Below are 19,215 nucleotides of genomic sequence, written 5' to 3'. Positions count from 1 at the left end.
GTTGTTGGTATCATCTGGTGCATCTGTATTCCTCAAACCCAACACATTCTTCCTTATAATCTTATGGCATACTTGCCAGTGAAATAGTGCACCTATGACATGATGCTTTAAGATTTCTGATTGTGACTCTAGTCCAGGTAACTATATTGTTTTCACAGTTTGTGAGAAACATAACTAAAATATTTTATATACCAACCTCTGATTAATCTTTACTGTGGTGTTTGTCAAATAATCTTTTATTGTACACACAAACTTCTCCATTTACTTCAAGGGGATATGGTCTATAAGCACGCCCACAAGAAAAGGACTCCTTTTGGCTTTTTAACTACCTTCTCAGTGGTTTAAACACAGAACATTTATTCAAGCAGCTTCTCCATTTCTGTTGTAAATGGCTCAGGATTTTCAGACAATGACAAAGGGAATAATTAGCACTTACTTAGTAATGTAACGTAAAGGAACACAGCAATGTGATTTTTTCTATTATTATTACAGAAAGATAATTTATCATACCAAAGAAAAGGATGTTCTTTATGGCCCTTTGTTGTGAAAGAATAAATTCTTTGCACAAAACTGTCTTGAAAATGCTGTTATTTGTCAAGTTTCATTCACTCTCTGAGTTCCTTTAGATTTCCAGTAAGAAGCTGCTCTAGAACTATAAATCAATTAATTAGATTTAGTGTCTACAAAGGAATCGTGTGAAAATACCTAATTTTTATGGCTCAAGGCCTTAGTGGAATTTTTTGTATTAAGTATTTTGCATTAAGTAAGACCTCAGGATAGTTCCATCTGTAAGTTTAAAGAAGATTTATGGAGAGGTTTATTGTTTCCACTTTCAATTATAACCTTTTAATCATTGCAGCTTCAGTAAGAGAGAGGAATTAAAAGTCATGTGACTTCACAAAAGCCAAAACAAAGACCTATATTTATCAAAAGTTATATGATAGCATGGTACTTCAGAAAGATGCATGTTATCTGTCACTTTAATTCAAGTTCTGCTCTGATGAAGTTCTGAAAAAACGGAAGAGAGAAAGAAGAGTGAAAAAATCAGTTTGGAAGGTCATACTGAAAGAGAGAGACTGTGTTATCCTGCTCTCCTAAACTTGTTTGGATTAACAAGATGCTTTATTATTGTTGTTAATGGCTTAAAACACAACTGTAAGGATTTGCTTTGACCTGAAATCTCTCCTGACATTTCAAAGTCTTAATCCTAGCTATTCCTAAGCAGTCTGAAACCACTGTGATAGATGTAACGAGCATTTTGTTTATGGGGTCTCAGATTAAATTCATCATCATTTTATGAAAACAGTTTCTTGCATTTAAAATTAACCTGAATGGTAAAAAAAACACCAACAAAAAATGCAAATAAGCACTCATTTTAGAAAACCTGTTCCCTAAAAGAACTTCGTCTAAATTTGTGAAAGTCAGACTGTGACAAATTTGCATTTATAAGTATGCATCCAAAAAAACCCAAACAAACAAACAAAAAAACCCACAAAACCACAAACCTCCAAATTCTTTTCAATTGCCAATTTTTTTTTTCAGAGGTTCTTTGTTGTTGATCGGGCACACCATTTCAATCACATTTTGAGTTATCAGATGCATGTTCTTTCACTTCTGATTCTTCCTGCTCTGCAGTCTGACACTTCCTTTCTGGCTTTCAGAGCTTGTCAGATGCAGTCAGGGATCCTGGATGCCAAAAGCAGAAGGGGACTTCCTTGTAGTGCTAAAGCTGCACAAGCAGAGCTGAGACACCACTTGTTGGGAGAGAAGCAATACTGGTAAATTCCCTCCACCCAAATAAGCAGTGCTTTTTGAGAGGAATTCAAGTGAATACTCAAATGATAAGCCTGTTTTTAAGAGGTAGCAGCATGCATGCAGCAGCATGCATGATTTTATGCTGCATGAGTAGGGTGACAAGGTGCATGTCTTACAAAATGGCAGATAAGTGCCTTGAAGGTCAACCTTGAAGTCTCCTTAGGAGAGCAGTAAATAACTGATTAATTAAGTTAGAAGGATATGATATGAGGATTTGCATTCAAGATTGTTTTGGGTTTTTTTTAAGAGGAAGTTTCAAAATAGTGGTCAAGGAGACACAAACTTAGTGACCTGCAAAGCCATATCACTTTTACAGCATTCACAGTTAAAACTCCCTGCTAAGAGTCCACAGGGAGCCCAAGATGAATAAAGTTTAACAGTGAATTGGCACAAGAGGAAATCATTCATGAGTCACTCACACTTCTAAAGAAACTTCATGGAAAACAAGAGTACAACCAAGGAAGCCAGTAATAACAGTACAGAGAACACAGCACACAAAGGAAATACTGCTTTTCTGGATTATTTTATGGACTTCTACTGTCTAAGCCCTTTACAGTCTGTCCTGAAAAAAAAAGGTAGAGAAATTAAAATCCACAGCTGTTCAATTCCACAAATCTTTAGTTGCTACTAAGCCAATTCTTCTCCTTTCTCCTGCTTTCTCGCTTTCTCCTCCACCCACTATAGTAGAGAAAGATGTCCCAAAGGAAACAAGTATCTTTCATAAACAAAGCTGCTACAGGACCTCTTCCATTCAACTGTTGCCTAATTAATTTTTATTTAATCAGCCTCAGATTCTTGTTACCTTTGGCAAACTTCTCTCACTCTCTTGCTTCTCAAGCTTTTTTCCATCTCAAGGCCCTTTCTTCCCCCTGCACCTCTTTGCTGCTCTCATCCATCCATAGAGTTTCCAAAGTCCTTCAGTCCTCACCAATTCCTTGTATTATCTCTATCCTTCTCCCATTACCCTTTCAGTAGGAGAGCTCTTTCAAAAAGGTCTTACAAAAATCACATCTCCTACATAGTTTTACCACCCACTTACCTCTCACGTAATCCAGTAATTTGATTTCAAAGGAAAGTGTAGGTTACAGTGTTCTTTACCGTCTCTTTCCACAGAGCTTATGTAAATTAGGAAAAGTTTTCTCCTCCATGACTCTACCCTGAAGTTTTGCTAGAAAGGTCGTGGAGGAAAGTATATTGTAGGAGTTACATTTCACGTGTCTTGAGGCCCAAGACTCCTTCCTTGACAGGCTGTTCCCTGATCGGACTACGTTCTCACAGCATACCACACATTTGCCTCTGGGTCTTGTGTAACAGTTGCAGGACTTCTGTCTGAGGACTCAAACTGAAATTTCAGACCAAAGAAATAGGAATGAAAATATGATAAATATAATTGCATAAGTTATCACAAAAGCCCTTCAAATGGATATTTTGAGGCATTTGGTTTTCTCATGAAAAATAACGTGCATTTCAAGAGAAATACATATTTTTGCATTAAAAAATGTCTTCTTGTCAATCAAATTTCCCACTTTAAAAGTTACCTATAGAAAAATTCTGATTATCCATAATAAGTCACTATTTTACCTCGGTTACCTATGCTCATTTAAGTCCCTGTTGGGGTGGGGGCAGGAGGGGAGCAAAAGAATATCTTTCAGAGTAGACCAGAACTATCGATTTTTCATCTACCCTTAACCCCTTATGTGTATGTGTGGTTTCAAGCCTGAACTTTAAGGAGTAACCAGACACGCATCCTGATGAGGGACAGATATTCTGACTAAGGTCTCAAAAGCACTTTTGAACAGAAAGAGTTTTTCCACTCTTTTTTTTTTTCCTAATTAGTACATATATGACAATAAGCTATCATATCAAACAACAAATGACTAAAGATTCTGACTGTACACAGACATGCCCGCAATGAACTAGATACATTTATTAGGTGTTAAGATGCAAAATTAATAGGAGACATGCACATGTAACTTCTGTTCTCCTTTCAAGGTAGGTACCATGTGTTGCTACTTTATTAGTTGTTTCCTACTGATCAGAAATATCTAGGAAGTTGCCTAAAACACGCTAGCTGATTTTACGATATCTCTTGTGATTTTATTAACTGCTAACGTGACAAAAGACAATTTTTCCCTTGGAAAAGATATGTTACAAAGCAGGCAGTAATTATTACTTTTTTCCCGTATCTTCTCTTTTCAGATTTAGGTTTACACTGGCAGAAGATCTCTTCTCAGACCTTAACAAACAAAACGTATGCATTAATTATCTCTTTGTATGACTTTGCAGGTTTATATTACACATTTAATTGAAAAATAGAAAGGGAAATAAGTATTCTTTTACCCTTCCTTATTTATTTTGTCTATTTAACATCTAGATAAGCACATTTTCCTTCTCAGGAAGAGTTCAGGTACTACACTTACCTAACAACCTTTACGCTAAATAGTTCTTGCTCTTCTGACTGCATTTTCTTTTCCTGTGTTCATCCATCCTTGCTCACTGCATGTCATGTCTAAAATCCTCATCCAATGATTTTTCTGTATCCTTTCTCCTCCTTCTTGTCATCTAGCATCATCTTCATTTCCCAGTTCTTTTTTTTTCTGATGCAAAACTCTAATTTTGTCACTTAAGTATCTCACTATTAGTTTAAAAAAAAAAAAGCCAAATATAAGTCTTACTGTACTCATTGCACTGAATTCTACCTTCTTTCACTGACAAATCTTCTCACTATGGAAAAGCAAGCTAATCATAACCTCAGAACAAACTAAGAAAAGACACTAAGCACTTTGCAACTCTGAGCCACAAAAAAGAAAGCAAAATTTAATTCTCAGTCATTACAGAAGATGACCATTATGTAAAGTCAGTACTTTAAGTTATTTAACTAATTATATATCAACTGTCATTGTCAACAATGTTTATAAAGTTCTAGTACCCTTAAAAACCTAAACAGGCCACAAATCTATCCAAACACTCCCCTGGGGCAACAGATAATGCAAGTTCTCTAACCATCACACTAGCAAGTAGGGCGTTGTGTTTGGAATTCCTCTTACATCTGTCTTCTCCCTTCAGAAAAATTAGGGGAAAAAATTATAGCCCTATATAGACCACACTCATTACAAAAAAATTTGAAGGCAATTTTTTATCTCATTTCAGTTCTGGAATGAAAACTATTGAACATCTGAATCCTTGGAAATTATAGTGCTTGAGTGTTAAACATAGGTGCTTGAAGATTTAACTTTTAAATCCATGCCTCCAGTGTGGACACTGTGCTGTTAGAACAACAGCATGATTCGTGACAAATACCAAAGTGTACTGAAGAGTCCACTGCATCTAACACAAAAAGCAATCCTTACGACATCTCCACAACACCACATTATGTTACATTCTATCCTGATGCAACTTTAGGGGATGCCACATAGAGGTTATATAAAGATCTATGTATAAACAGCACAAAAGTATTAGAGAAACTTTACCCTAAGAGCCCTAAGACAGATTAATGTGTTTCAAGATACAGGTATGATTCATCTTCAGCTGTAGCAGATGAACCTTTGTCCTGACCCAGATGAATGTTTAAACAGTTGAACCAGAACAGAAGAACAGGACGCAAACCTTTCCACCTGACTTCTAAAAGAACCAAGCAGTTTTAAATTTTTAAAGATTTTAAAGAATAGACAAATCTATTTCCAGGTTATGAAGGTCTGAGGATGTAGCTCCCCCATGTCCTAAATAAAGCATAAAAATCCCCAGAATGGGACTGGTTTTCAGACACACTTTAATTTTAGCGAGTTTAGACAACCTCTGAATGCTTTTTTCTGTCAAAGTTTTTAGGCAATCACCCTTACAAAGGTTTGTATAGGACCAAGATACCTAACTGTGCTAGACATAGCAAAGAAAAGCACCCTAGGAACTAAGTCATTGTCAGAAGCCTCCTTAGACACAAAACTTACTGAACAGCAATACTGGCAATAACCCTTACTATTATACAACAAAGGAGTGATTCTCACAGATCAGAAACTCAATAAACTATTTCCAAGAATTGCTAGAAGTCTGAGGCAGAATAAGACTTAAAAACCACCTACTACCTCTACACAGCAATTTAGAAATGGCTTTTGAAGGATACCAAAGGTACCAAAATGTTAAGGTATCAAAGATATCAAAATAGTACAAAGTCTTTTGAAGCAAATTTTCAAAGTTCACCGACTGCAGCCTTGTTATTGTTGTATTTAGCCACAGTTATCAGATACACGTGCAACTAGCCAAAGGAGTAAGGACTTTCATTGCCTTTGGTTCAGTACAACCTCTCAAGGCAGATATGGCAAATGAGTTTGCAAAAATCTCAGTAAACTAGACTTCAAAATTGTTATCTTTGGCAAATTTCTCTCACCTTGCTTCTTAAGCTTTTTTTCCATCTCAGGGTCTTTCTGTTTTTTCCTTCCTTCCTCCTGTACCTCCTTCTTTTCTATTCTCATTCATCCACAGAGTTTCCAGTAAACTAGACTTCACAGTACCAGTCTTTAGTAGAAATGCTGCTAATGACACTTCCCTTTCCAACATTTGAATTCACTGTATTCATTTGGAAAACTATGTTTGACAGTCTCCATTTCAACAATATGTAACAGTTACTGAAAATAAATTAACAACAGTAACAATTTTAACATGATAACTATCCTAATTTAATAGGTATGTAAGTATATTTAAAAAATCAGGATTTTTTTTAATTGATTTTCAAGTTTTAGTGAGCTAGATTTCATTTTCAGGTAGATTTTGAGAATGTTATGTTGTATACATAGGGAAACGGTTCTAAAGTAAAAAAGATACCAGCTGAATACAGGTTCTGTATCTGTTTCTGGGAAGGGTCCAAATTCAAAATGTAGCTAGCCATACAAGAAGCCTGTATGAATAACTATTGCAGACTATTTGTCTGTGCTCATTGCGCCTTTACATTTTCTAAACATGAAGGCATGTTGCATTTTAACATCTGCTAAGCACAGGTTCTTTAGGCTATTAGATTGTCAGATAGTTTAATGCCACAGCTATCCAAATAAGACCATTATCACCTACAGGCATTTGAAAAGAATTCTTATACTGTTCTTCTCACATTGTCAACAAACTCCATTTCAGAACAGTAATAGACTTCAGAAAGAGACAGTAAATTAAAATGCACCACAGGCTTTATTTAAAAAGTATATGAAACTGCAGAAATACTTACATTGCTTGAACTCCAACAATTTCAGTGACCTTTAGCCTCACTTGGTGTTCGCATATTGCTTTGCAAATAAAGAACTGCAAACATCTGGAACAAAGAATAATGTAGCACCAAGTTTGTAAGGAAGAACAATTCTCCCCCTCCTCCCCAAAACTAAAAGAAGTTTAAGCACCATAATGAAAGAAGTCTGCAGCACCTATTTCAGTATTTGCTAAGGAATATGCACAGATTATTTGGATCACATATAATACAATCAATCAGAAAATCTGTGATAAGCAGCATCACTGCTTTCTCAGTTACATTCTTTATTAATGGTACAGTGTCACAATATAAATTGAAATAGTTATTTGCACATAATACAAAAAAATAACCCTTCATAAAGTTTATACTGTGCTAGGAATCATGTATTGAACTTAAAAATCAATATATAATATTTGATATTAAATAATGCGCAGAGACAGGTACACTCAGCCGAATGAATGCAATCACATTTTCTCTAACTTGAAGGCAAATATGCAAACAGCAGTTTATTGCTTTACTGTATACATGCTTCACACTTTAGGTGAGAGCTGTGAACTAAGTTTCTCAAGTTTTCTAATGTTCTCTATCCTCAAGCATAGTGGTTTTAAACCCAAATGATGAAATGAATTTTGGATAGTAGCATTCATTAGCAGTTACAGAATAGCATTACTAAGACAACCAGCTGGAGGCACTATGATTTCCACAGCAGACACACTGTGGTGGTGCATTCCTTCCCCCCTCTCCGGGCTGATCTATGAACTCGGGAAGTCTCATTAGGTCTTAGTGTAAGTGTAATGAGTTGGGCGGTTAAGCGTCCATTGACCGTACCAGGAACTCTTCTGTGGCTAAGACAAGGAGCTGCAGTGACCATACCAAAGATTCCTGTTGCCTGGCAGAGGCTGAGGATGGGAGTAGGGATAATTAGTTATTTCCTGACAACCTTGGGACCAATCTCAGTCCTCTCCTGACAGCCTTGGACCATCCCGTATCCGAGTCTTAAGTCATTCTCCGACAGCCTTCGAGCCTTCCTTATCTGAATCGTCACTTGTGAAATGGTGCCAGGGCTACTGGAATCCCAGTAATTTGCTGATGACTAAAGCCAACCATCTTCCAAACCCATAAACAGCAGTACTGAGACCCTTTGAGGTCTCCTGGACCACAGCAGGCTGCAACCAGCATCTCACTCTGAGTGGGACGCCTCTCAGAGCTCACAAACTCTTCAGTTTGCAAAGATCGGAGGTCTGCCGCCAAAAGCGAATAGGACCTGGGCTGATGCTCTTTGCTCCTTGAGGCTCAATCCTTCGCCTGTTGAGAAAGATGCCAAAGCATTTGACATGAATAGTTTCACTGACCTCAAGGGGAGTTTTTAACAGGAATATCTCTTTTACTTGCTTATATGTATATCCCTCAGTGTCTTTGTGCGTGTTTGTGTGTGTGCACTAACCTGAATATTCCATAGCAAGTATATTAATCTATACATAAGTCACTGTCGTGAATTTTATTCAAATGTAAATAAATCCCAGGTTGCTATTATAATCCCTTTAGACATAAACTGTTGCCCAAGTCTGAGACTAGAAGTTGACCCAGCGGCACTTAAGCTCTAACAGGAGTTTAGGAAACAAGGGGGTCTTCTCTGAACCTCATGACTCAACAGGAGGGTCTCCCTTATCTTTTTGTATTCCATTAGACATAAACTGTTTCCCAAGTCTGGGACTAGGAGTGGATCCAGCCACACCTAAGATCCATCAGGAGTTTAGAAAGCAAGGGGATCTCTGAACCTTGTGACTCTACAGGAGGGTGTCTCTTATCTTTTTACATTCCTGATCTCTGTACAAATCATGAGAAATCAATTCTAATTCCACCTTCCTTTGTATGTTTCTCTTTTACCCTATTACATCTTTGGTCTCTGTATACACAATTTTAGTTTGATTCTGACTTAATTTTCCTGTGTACGTTTCATCCATGTATTAAGTAACAGAGTGAACCTTACCATCGAATTCTGTGAGGCCATGCTTTTATAAATTCCTATTAAATCATTTTTGCTAATACCCCTGAAGGTGATTCTTTGAGCAGTTCAAACCACTCCATTTTGTGACACACATGAAATCACTGGCAAAAAATAATTTTAAAAGGCAGCTATGAACTTAGCTATAATACCACAATCAATAAAGATTTATTCTTTAAATCAGTTCTTGACAATATATGACATTTACTAACATGGCTACTATTTGTTCTTCCAGAAAAGTAAAACAAAAAGTAAGACCTTGACTTTGTTATATACTCAAGAATGCCTCCCTACACTGGAAAAAAAAAAAAGTTGAAAAAATTCTCACATCATCCTTCAATTTTAAAGTGGAGAAAAAAACAACTCACTTTCAAGAAAATTTTTGTAGAGATTTCCAACATGCATACAGTAAAAGTCCATTAAACTGGTTTGGGGTTTTGTTTTCTGTTTTGTTTGTTTGTTTGTTTGCTTTTTTAAAAAGTATTTCTAATACCATGTACATTCATTTTCTTTAAATATTTTCCTACTAGAAAAGCCAAAGTGTGTTGAAAATATCCAGAGAACAGTTAAGCCAAAACTGTCAATGTCTTTGGAGAATTAAATTTATAAACAACCTTAGCAACACAGGTCAAAATGCTGCTTATTCTAACCAGTGCTTTCACAGAAATCATTCTTTCCTCCCTCAAAAGGTGTATATGCCTTCTGTCTTTGCCATCAACAGGCCTGATGAGCAATTCATCTGAATAATCAAGTTTTGGCTGAAGTCCTGCAGAGCTACAAGGACTCCTTGACTTGCCCAAGGCCTTCTCCCAAATACTCAATGAGATTGGCTGCAAGTTAAAACATTATGAACTAGAAAGCTGGCAGGCTGACAGCACCCACCACAGAGAATTTCCACAAGGCTACCTTGACAAAGGTCTCTGAAACACACAGTGAAATACAGGATCAGAATGGGATGGGACAAGGAGGAAATTAATAAAATTGAACGGTTGGGGGGGGGGTAGATTTGGAAGCGCACACACTATATATATACATACATACTACATAATTTTAACAAATATTTTCCAAATCACTATCAATCCTGACAACATACCTTGTGCAAACATTTCAGAGTGGGAAAGGACTCAATAACTTGTAATAAATACTCAGTATCTACTAAAGTGCTGATATGTTATTCCAAGAATCATAGAATGGTTTGGTTGGAAGGGACCTTTAAAGATCACCTAGTCCAATGCACCTGCAATAAGCGGAGACATTTTCCACTAGAACAGGTTTCTCAAAGCCCCATCCAATCTGACCTTGAATGTTTCTAGGGATGGGGCATCTACTGCCTCGCTGGGCAACCTGTTCCAGTGTCTCACCACCCTCATCATAAAAAATGTCTTCCTTCTATCTAGTCTAAACCTACCCTGTTTTAGTTTAAAACCATTACCCTTTGTCCTATTGCAACAGGTCCTGCCAAAAAGTTTGTCCCCTTCTTTCTTATAAGCCCCCTTTAAGGACTGAAAGGCTGCAATAAGGTGTCCCTGGAACGTTCTCTTCTCCAGGCTGAACAACCCCAACTCTCTCAGTCTTTCTTCATAGGAGAGGTCTTCCATCCCTCTGATCATCTTTGTGGCCCTCCTCTAGACCCACTCCAACAGGTCCATGTCTTTCTTGTGCTGGGAGCTCCAGAGCTGGACGCAGTACTCCAGGTGGGGGTCTCACCAGAGCAGAGGTAGAGGGGGAGAATCACCTCCCTCGACCTGCTGGCAACAGTTCTTTTGATGCAGCCCAGGATACGGCTGGACTTCTGGCCTGCAAGCACTCATTGCTGGCTCATGTCCAGCTTTTCACCAGCCAGCACCAAGTCTTTCTTTGCAGGGCTGCTCTCAATCCCTTCATCCCTCAGACTGTATTATTACCAGGGTGTCTTCATTTCAGCTGGACTAAAGTTACTTTTCTTCTTAGTAGCTGGTACAGTGTTCCGTTTTGGACTTAGCGTGCAAATAATGTTGATAACATACTGATGGTTTAGTTCTTGCAAAGTAGAGCTTATCCTAAGTTAAGGATTTTTCAGTTTCCCATGCTCTACGAGCAAGCAGGTGTACAAGAAGCTGGGAGGGAGCACAGCCAGGACAGCTGACCCGAACTAGCCAAAGGGATATTCCATACTATAGAACATCATGCTCAGTACATAAACTGGGGGTAGTTGGCCACACCCCTGCTTGGGCATCAGTCAGCAGGTGGTGAGCAATTGCACTACACATCACTTGTCTTTTCTTGAGGTTTTTTTAATTTTATTTTATGATACTCCTTTTCATTACAATTATTATCCTTTATTAACATTATTAGTAGTAATATTACATTTTATTTTACTTTAGTTATTCAATCATTCTTATCTCAACCCACAGGTTTTAACTTTTTTGTTTCTGTTTCTCCTCCTCATTCCACTGGGAGGAAGGGGAGTGAGTGAGAAGCTGCATGGTGCCTAGTTGCTGGCTGGGCTTAAACCATGACACAGAGGTTGCCCCAGCCCAGCTGCAGGACCTGGCACCTGGTCTTGCTGAACCTCATGAGGTTCCCATGGGCCCACTTCTTGAGCTTGTCCAGGTCCGTCTGGATGGCATCCTGTCCCTCAGGCATGTCAACTGCACTCTCAGCTTGGTGTCATCTGCAAACTTGCTGAGGGTGCACTCAATACCACTATCTATGTCATGTGTGAAGATATTAAACAGTACTGGTCCCACTACAGACCCCTGAGGGACACCAGTTGTCATCAATCTTCATCTGGACGTTGAGCCATTGACCACTACCCTCTGGATGCGATCATCCAACCAATTCCTCATCCACCAAATAGTCCATCCATCAAATCCATATCTCTCCAACTTAGAAAGAAGGATATTGTCAAGGACAGTGTCAAAGGCCTTACAGAAGTCCAGATAGATATCTGTAGCTCTTCCCTTGTCCACTGATGTGGTCACTCCATCATAGAAGGCCACTAGGTTGGTCAGGCACAATTTGTCCTTGGTGAAGCCATGCTGGCTGCATCGAATCACCTCCCTGTCCTCCATGTGTCTCTAGCATAGCTTCTAGGAGGATCTGTTCCATGATCTTCCCAGGCAGAGAAGTGAGGCTGACAGGTCGGTAGTTCCCAGGGTCCTCCTTCCTACCCTTTCTAAAAATGGGTGCAAGGTTTCCCTTTTCCAGTCACTAGAGACTTCATCTGACTGACATGACTTGATCTCCAAAGACTTTCTCTAATCTGCAGCCAAAAATTTGGATCTTACCTGCATTTAATGCAGAGGGTTGAAAGGATTTTCCTGTGCCTTACATTCTAACTTCAACTTTAAAGTCATTCATTTTGCTGTCAGTATAGTGAACAATCCAGGCAGCTGCCAGCAGCAACCAAAATGCAGTTGTCTTTAGTTACCTCCTCTGCCTTTGGGCCCAAAGAGCAGAAATATTGTTAGACTGGTTCTGCACCCTTTAAGCCTGAACTTTTGCAATGTACCAACTTTCTCCCTGTCATTCACTTCCTGAGCTTTAGTGAAACACTTCCTCGGAAGGGAGCTACACAAGTTATGTGTTGAAATATGCACAGTCAACTAGGTAGAAGTATCTATCTCACATTCCAGTAACTCAATGAGTAACAGTCATTTCCTCTATTTCAATTAAAATTACAATAAACAATGTCAATTAAAATGACAGCTACAACCACAACAGCTGTACAGCATACGAAAAATAGGAACTATAGTGAATTATTCTTGTTACTGTTATCTAATCATTGGCTTCCTGCACCACAGGTAAATTTTTGACTCAATCAACATAAAAATTTTCTAAGCTGCTACCTACAATCCAAATGTAAGACTGACATAAAATTGGGAAAAGAGTTTAGAATAATATTCTCTGTCTGAAACACTGACAGTCTTCACTGAAGTATTTAACTCTCCACACCTTAGGGGCAGAAGAGGTCACAACTACCTTTGGTCTTGCTCCACACATGCTAAGATCTCTAAATGATTGGTAACATTCGAATTCATGATTTTTCTCTAAAGACCTAAAGCAGCCTCCTACTCCTTTTACAGACTGGTTAAATGATCAGGTAACATAAACAAACTTAAATAATCTTGTGTGGTTTTAGTGTTCAGTTCCAATCACAGTTACCTAAACATGTTGTTGCATGATAACCCCAGTAGGCAGCTAAGCAGCATAGAGCCACTAGCTCACTTCCCCAAACCCCCGCCATGGGACAGGGAAAGAAGATTGGATAAATAAAAGCAAGAAAATTTGTGGGTCAAGATTAACAAGTGAAGGAGAAGTGGAAGAAAAAAAAAGAAAACAAAACAATTGATGCAAAGGCAATCACTCACCACTTCCCATGGATAAACTGATGCCCAGCCAAACAAAAGATGTTCCCGAACAAAAGATGGCTAACCTCCCTAAACATCCTCCTCTCCATCTTATTGCTCAGCATGACCATCATATGGCTTGGAATATCTCTGGTTAGTTCAGGTCATTTGTGTGGTTGTGTCCGCTCCCAACCTCTTGCACAGCCCCAATCTATTCACTGGGGGAGCAGAGTGAGAAACAGAGAAGGCCTTGATGCTGTGCAAGTACAGTTCAGGAACAGGTAAAACATTAGTGTGTTATGTTCATTGTTTTGGTCACAAATGTAAAACACAGCACCATATGAGCTGCTATGAAGAAAATTAACTCCATCCCAGCCAGGCCCAGTACACACACACGTCATGCATATATCGAATGATACAGGATATATGGTAGTGCAAAGAGAAGAGCTCCAAGAGATGAAAAAAAAACCCACATGGTTTTGCTTAGTGGTTTACTCTTTTGCCTTCTAGCAGATGAAAGAAGTTGTTGACTTTGAGTTTAAGATGTTCTGGTAAATCTAGCTGTCTTTTTGCCTCTTCAGTGTCTTCTTGAACTGCTGAAATGAGTGCCTCTGCAAAAGAGAAGTAAGAAAAGCAATATTTAAGAGCTGGTCTGAATTCTGAACACACAACAGTAACTGAAAAGGGTGTACTACAGAACAATCACAGGGGCAGAATATATTTATTATTATGAAGTTGGAAACACAACATTCTCTGTTTCTAAAATGACGTGCTTTTATGTTTTTGACCTGCATTGCACTTTTCACTGCAGTAAACACTACTTTTTCCTTGTTCCAAGACATTTTATCAAAAAAATCAACAGAATTTTATTAACTGTTTCAGTGTTAACATCGATGCATTTTTAAAAGAAATGGACAGACTAGACTATAATGCTTTTACAAGCAGCTCATGATTTTCAAGCTACTCCACAGATGACTGACATGATAATGTAATTTTCAGACTGAAATAAGTACTGATAGTCTGGAAGTTGTGGGGTTTTGCTTTTTTTAGTATGACCAATTTATATATTAGTGGATCCAGCTTAAAAAAAAAACATTTTACTGAGTAGTCAAAGGTAAGACATAGAATCACAGAATACCTTGAGTTGGAAGGGACCCATAAGGATCATTGAGTCCAACTCCCTGCTCCTTGCAGGACTACCTAAAACTAAACCATATTACTAGGAGCGTCGTCCAGGCACTCCTTGAACTCTGACAGGCTTGGGGCCATTACCACTTCCCTAGAGAGCCTTCCTAGAGAGCCTGTTCCAGTGACCAACCACCCTCTCAGTGAAGAACCTTTTCCTAATGCGCAATCTGAACTTCCCCCGATGCAGCTTCTTTCCATTTCCTCGTGTCCTGTCACTGATCACCAGAAAGAAGAGATCAGCAGCTCCCCCTCCACTGCCCTCCGTTAGGAAGTTGTAGACCGCCATGAGGTCACCCCTCAGCCTTCTCTTCTCCAAGGTGAACAAGCCAAGTGACCTCAGCTGCTCCTCAGAAATTTTGCCCTCGAGGCCTTTCACCATCTTGGTTGCCCCCCTCTGCACACACTGTAGTAGTCTGATGTCCTTCTTATACTGAGGCGCCCACAACTGCCCACAGTACTCAAGGTGGGGCCGCACCAGTGCAGGGTAGAGTGGGACAATCACCTCCCTCGACGGGCTAGCGATGCTGTGCTTGATGCACCCCAGGACACGGTTGGCCCTTTTGGCTGCCAGGGCACACTGTTGACTCATATTCAACTTGCCATCAACCCAAACCCCCAGATCTCTTTCTGCAGGGCTGCTCTCCAACCTCTTGTCCCCCAGTTTGTACATATAACCAGGATTACCCCATCCCAGGTGGAGAAGCCGGCACTTGCTCTTGTTAAATTTCATGTGGTTTGTGATTGCCCAAGCTCTCTAGTGTATCCAGATCTCTCTGTAAGGCCCCTCTACCCTTGAGAAACAACTACATGAAACAGCTGATTACAAGAAACAGCTACCCTACATGAAACAGCTGATTATGAAGACAGAGAGAGAACAATGACACAGTACTTTCAATATGCAAGAACATGACAAATAAAACATTAGTTTAAGAGACCTGCAATGCTGACCTAAAGAACTGAAGTTTTTTTCTGACTGAATATATCTACGAATGACTATACTAAGAATCTCTCCATAAAAGTCATCTTTGAAACTGGATAATGTGGTTTCCTAAAAGAAGAGAAATACGTGGACAATTATCATGACGCATTTTGAGTTTATTTCCTTTATTGCAAGGATGTTGAGCTAATACCTCTAATTCTAATTCTATTCCACACATATCAGGAAAACTAAGACACTTAGTCTAACATGTGTAACTCAAGATTAAGAGGCTAGAGCTTTTGATTATGTTAGTAGGGAGAATTGTACTTTGCATGGCATTTAAGAACATTGTGGTATTTATTTCAGAGATAAGATTTTCAAGGTAGCAAATGACAAATAATGCTTAGATTTGTTTGATCATTAAGTTGCTGAGTCCAAATAAGTGTAATGAATTTGATCGAAACAGTTGTTTTAAAGAGAGCTTTTACAGGTAACTCACAGGAACTGAATTGATAAAATTCTACAGAGTAAAGGCAGCTACCTCCAAAGCAGGGATTCATGTCAAAATAAAACTGCTCCCAAGTATTAGCAATTAAAACGAATTCTAACAGCAAACAGAATTTCTAACCTCATTTATGGATCAAATTCTGCTTATCTTATTTGAAGTCAATGTCTGGCTCATTTATTATAATCAAAGTATCATGCAAAGCAAAATTCTTATCACTGATTTCTTAATATACATGTAGAAAGGATTCCATCCTATGCTCCAAACCATTTTAGGCACATCTCCATTTCCAACACAGGCCCATCCATACTCTATACCAGTAGAGATATCAGAAGGAAAGTTTTCAACTACTTGCAGAAGAGTTTGCTGCAAAAATTTTAGAAAGTGTACATTTGTTTAAGAAAAGCACATCCCAGAATTTTCAAATGCCTAAAAGCCAAGCTCTGCCTACATGCTATTTACAAGCAGAACACTGATGACAGTGATACAACGTGCCACTTGCAAAGCATAAACCAAAAAACAGCCTCATAAAACGTAGTCCCACATCTCCTAGACATACTACTTCATCGTTATATACATTCTTTTCTATAGTTAAATAGTTAATTCAGTAGTTAAAATTAATAAACTAAAATACATGCAGTCTGAATGCATTTCACTATTAGGACTATCACTGCTTTAATATGGTCAAAGAACAGAAAAATCATGTCTCTTTTCCACTGTAAAGTAGCATCTTAGAATTACTTAAGTATTTGTAATTTTTTTTTAGTAAGTAAAATATGTAAAAATAAATGAAGTTATTATTTTAGTCACCTGCCACTTTTTTCATGTTGCCTTTTAGGTTATTCATATTTGGGGATCTCTAGGATTTTCTTAGAAAACTACAGACCTGAAATAAAATAGATTCCTCTCTGACTGAGGGGAATAAATCTAAGCCTTTAGCCAAACAACCATCCTACTTTAAGTTCACACATGGGTAGAGCTCTTCATGCAAGGTTTCAAGCCAATTTTAAAGAATTTACAGTTAGTGGATTTCTATCCTAGTTCATAAGCAGAAAAAATTTCCCTCCCAGATTCCCTGATATTAAGCCTTATATAAACAATCAAGAGGAAAAAAAACTAAGTTTATATTAACAGATGTCATCACATGTCCAGTACCTCAAGATTTGTTATAGGAGGTTTTCTTGCCTATTAGGATTCGTGCAAATATGCCCACTGACTTCAGCCTATCTTCAGAAAAGGCTGAAATCCATTTGAATTGCACCTCTATCTGTATTCAGACAAAGTCAAACAGAGAATGGCAACGGGAAAATACACTTCTCTTTAGGACAGCTGCACTTGCTCTGCTTTTTAATCTCTGCGTTACTTGCTTTACATTTCCTTCCTTAAAGCTACTCCCAGTGCCTGCTCCCTTTCTTGTCCTAATCTGAGATCTTACAAGTTTGTAAATTGAAAATGGACGTTTTTCAAACTGCCATGCACAGTGTATATGATCGCTTTTCAGCATCTTGCAAATCGCCATGATCATCATCGGATGAGCTAACCAACAAAAAAAGGCAAACAGAAAGAAATCGTTTAACAGAAGGTCGGAAAATAAAACAAATGAGTGAACCAAACTGCAAGCAATGGGGGGGGGGGGGGGAAACAACCACAAACAACAAACAAAAATAAAAGACCACCACAAAACGCTAACGCGGAACAAGCCGAGCCTATTCCCAGAAGGAGCGAGCCATGCCGGCAGCGCAGTGGAGCCTCGGCACCGCCGGCCGTGCCCGCCTTCCGAGAGGTTTCCCCACCTTCCTTTCCTCGCCCCGGCCCCTCCTGCGCGGCGGGAGCACGGCACGTCTGCGCTCCGCCGGCCCGAGCGCTGCGGGCTGCTGAGGGAGCCCCCCCCAGGCCCGGCGTCTCACCGGGGCCCCAGGACAGGGACCCGGTGCGGACCGCCGGCCCCGCGCGGGGGGGGTGCGGGGCCGGGCCAGGGCCGGGGCCGGGGCCGGGGCCGGCTCCGCCACGGCGAGCGGCGAGCGCCTCGCACCTCGCCGGTGGCCCTTCACGGGAGGCGTCACCCCCGCCCCGCCCCGCCGCGGGCCGGTCCCCCCGCGCACCCCGCTCACCGGTGGGGATGCCCAGCTCCTTGGAGCCTCTGCCGAAGCCCTTCACCACCTCCCCGCGGCAGAAGGCGGGCAGGCAGCTCCCAGCCCGGCGGAGCCGTTTCCAGCCGCGCGCAGCGCTCCCCCCCGCCGCGCTCTGGGGGCTACGGGGAGGAGGGAGCAGGGAAAGGGAAGAGGAGGAGTTGCCGGTGGAGCGCTCCAGCTCTCAATTCGCAGAACTCTCCGCCAGGCACCTGCCTCCCCCCAAAAACGGACTCGCTCACACCCCACCCACCCATGCCGGTGGCGTGGAGGTCCCGCGCTGCTCGGGCGGCCCGCTTGCGGGGGCCGCGCTGCTTCTCGTCCCTTCTCCCGGCCAGGCCGCGGGGCCCTGCTCGGAGGGAAGAAGGGGGGCCGCGGGGCCAGCGCGTCGCGCAGGGCCCGCTGCCGGCGGCTGCGCCGGGCAGGCCGCGGGCGGGGGCTCGCCCCGGCGAGGAAAGGCTGCGCGGCGGGAAGGGGGTCGTTGGTTTTGGGAGCCGAACCGGGGGGTGTCTCCGGAGGGAGGCAGGCAGGCAGGCGGCAGGGCTCGGGGCGAGCCGTCGCCGGCCGCCAAGCTCACGGCGGTGTCCTTCCCTGCGGCCGACAGGCTTCGTCAGGCTGCGCTCTCGGGGGGCAGCTGGGTCTGGCCGGGCCGGCAGCCTTCGTGCGAGGAAGCGCAGAACGTGGGCAAGGCCTCCTGGCGGTGACGGGCGGCGGCCAGGCCTTGCTGTGTAAGACCCGGACCGGAGAAGCCACGTTGCGCGCCCTTCGCCCCTGCCTAGAAACGGGGAATGGCATTGCCCCGGTAATTCTGTTTTTCCTTTTTCTTTCAGAAAAAGCTCAGATACCTCACAATACGGCAGACGTCTGGGGGAATCTGTGAAAATAGGGGGGGTTCTTTTTTCAGTTTTTTGTTGGGGTTTGGGGGGGTGGGGGGGTGGTCACTAGGTAGTTATAACAAAATATAGTTGCTTGCTAGAGGTAAATAATTTGTGCTCTCCCATGATTTGTCAGCCTAGTACTGCAGGGTTTTCCTTCAGGAAAACATCCGGACAGAAACACTCGTCCTGTATTCACTCCATATTGGAAAGTAAAGCCCACC

General features: G+C 41.0%; 1 protein-coding gene across 1 annotated transcript; it reads right to left on the bottom strand.

Moving 5' to 3' along the window:
• Positions 1 to 11: 11 nt before the first annotated feature.
• On the bottom strand, positions 12 to 18,373 carry LOC142027130 (riboflavin kinase-like). Its single transcript, XM_075020814.1, has 9 exons — positions 18,370 to 18,373; positions 18,090 to 18,299; positions 16,207 to 16,337; positions 15,512 to 15,611; positions 13,849 to 13,986; positions 7,022 to 7,105; positions 4,236 to 4,450; positions 3,989 to 4,051; positions 12 to 3,157 (listed from the first exon to the last, which is right to left on the bottom strand). Exons 1-5 carry the CDS (start codon positions 18,371 to 18,373, stop codon positions 13,859 to 13,861), a joined length of 573 nt encoding a protein of 190 aa, XP_074876915.1. The 3' UTR covers positions 12 to 3,157; positions 3,989 to 4,051; positions 4,236 to 4,450; positions 7,022 to 7,105; positions 13,849 to 13,858.
• Between the last annotated feature and the right edge of the window lie 842 nt (positions 18,374 to 19,215).

Source organism: Buteo buteo, chromosome Z (genome assembly GCF_964188355.1).
Source record: "Buteo buteo chromosome Z, bButBut1.hap1.1, whole genome shotgun sequence".
In the NCBI taxonomy this organism is placed as follows: domain Eukaryota; kingdom Metazoa; phylum Chordata; class Aves; order Accipitriformes; family Accipitridae; genus Buteo; species Buteo buteo.
The sequence above is the reverse complement of the archived record's forward strand: the minus strand, read 5'-3'. Positions and strand labels throughout refer to the sequence as shown.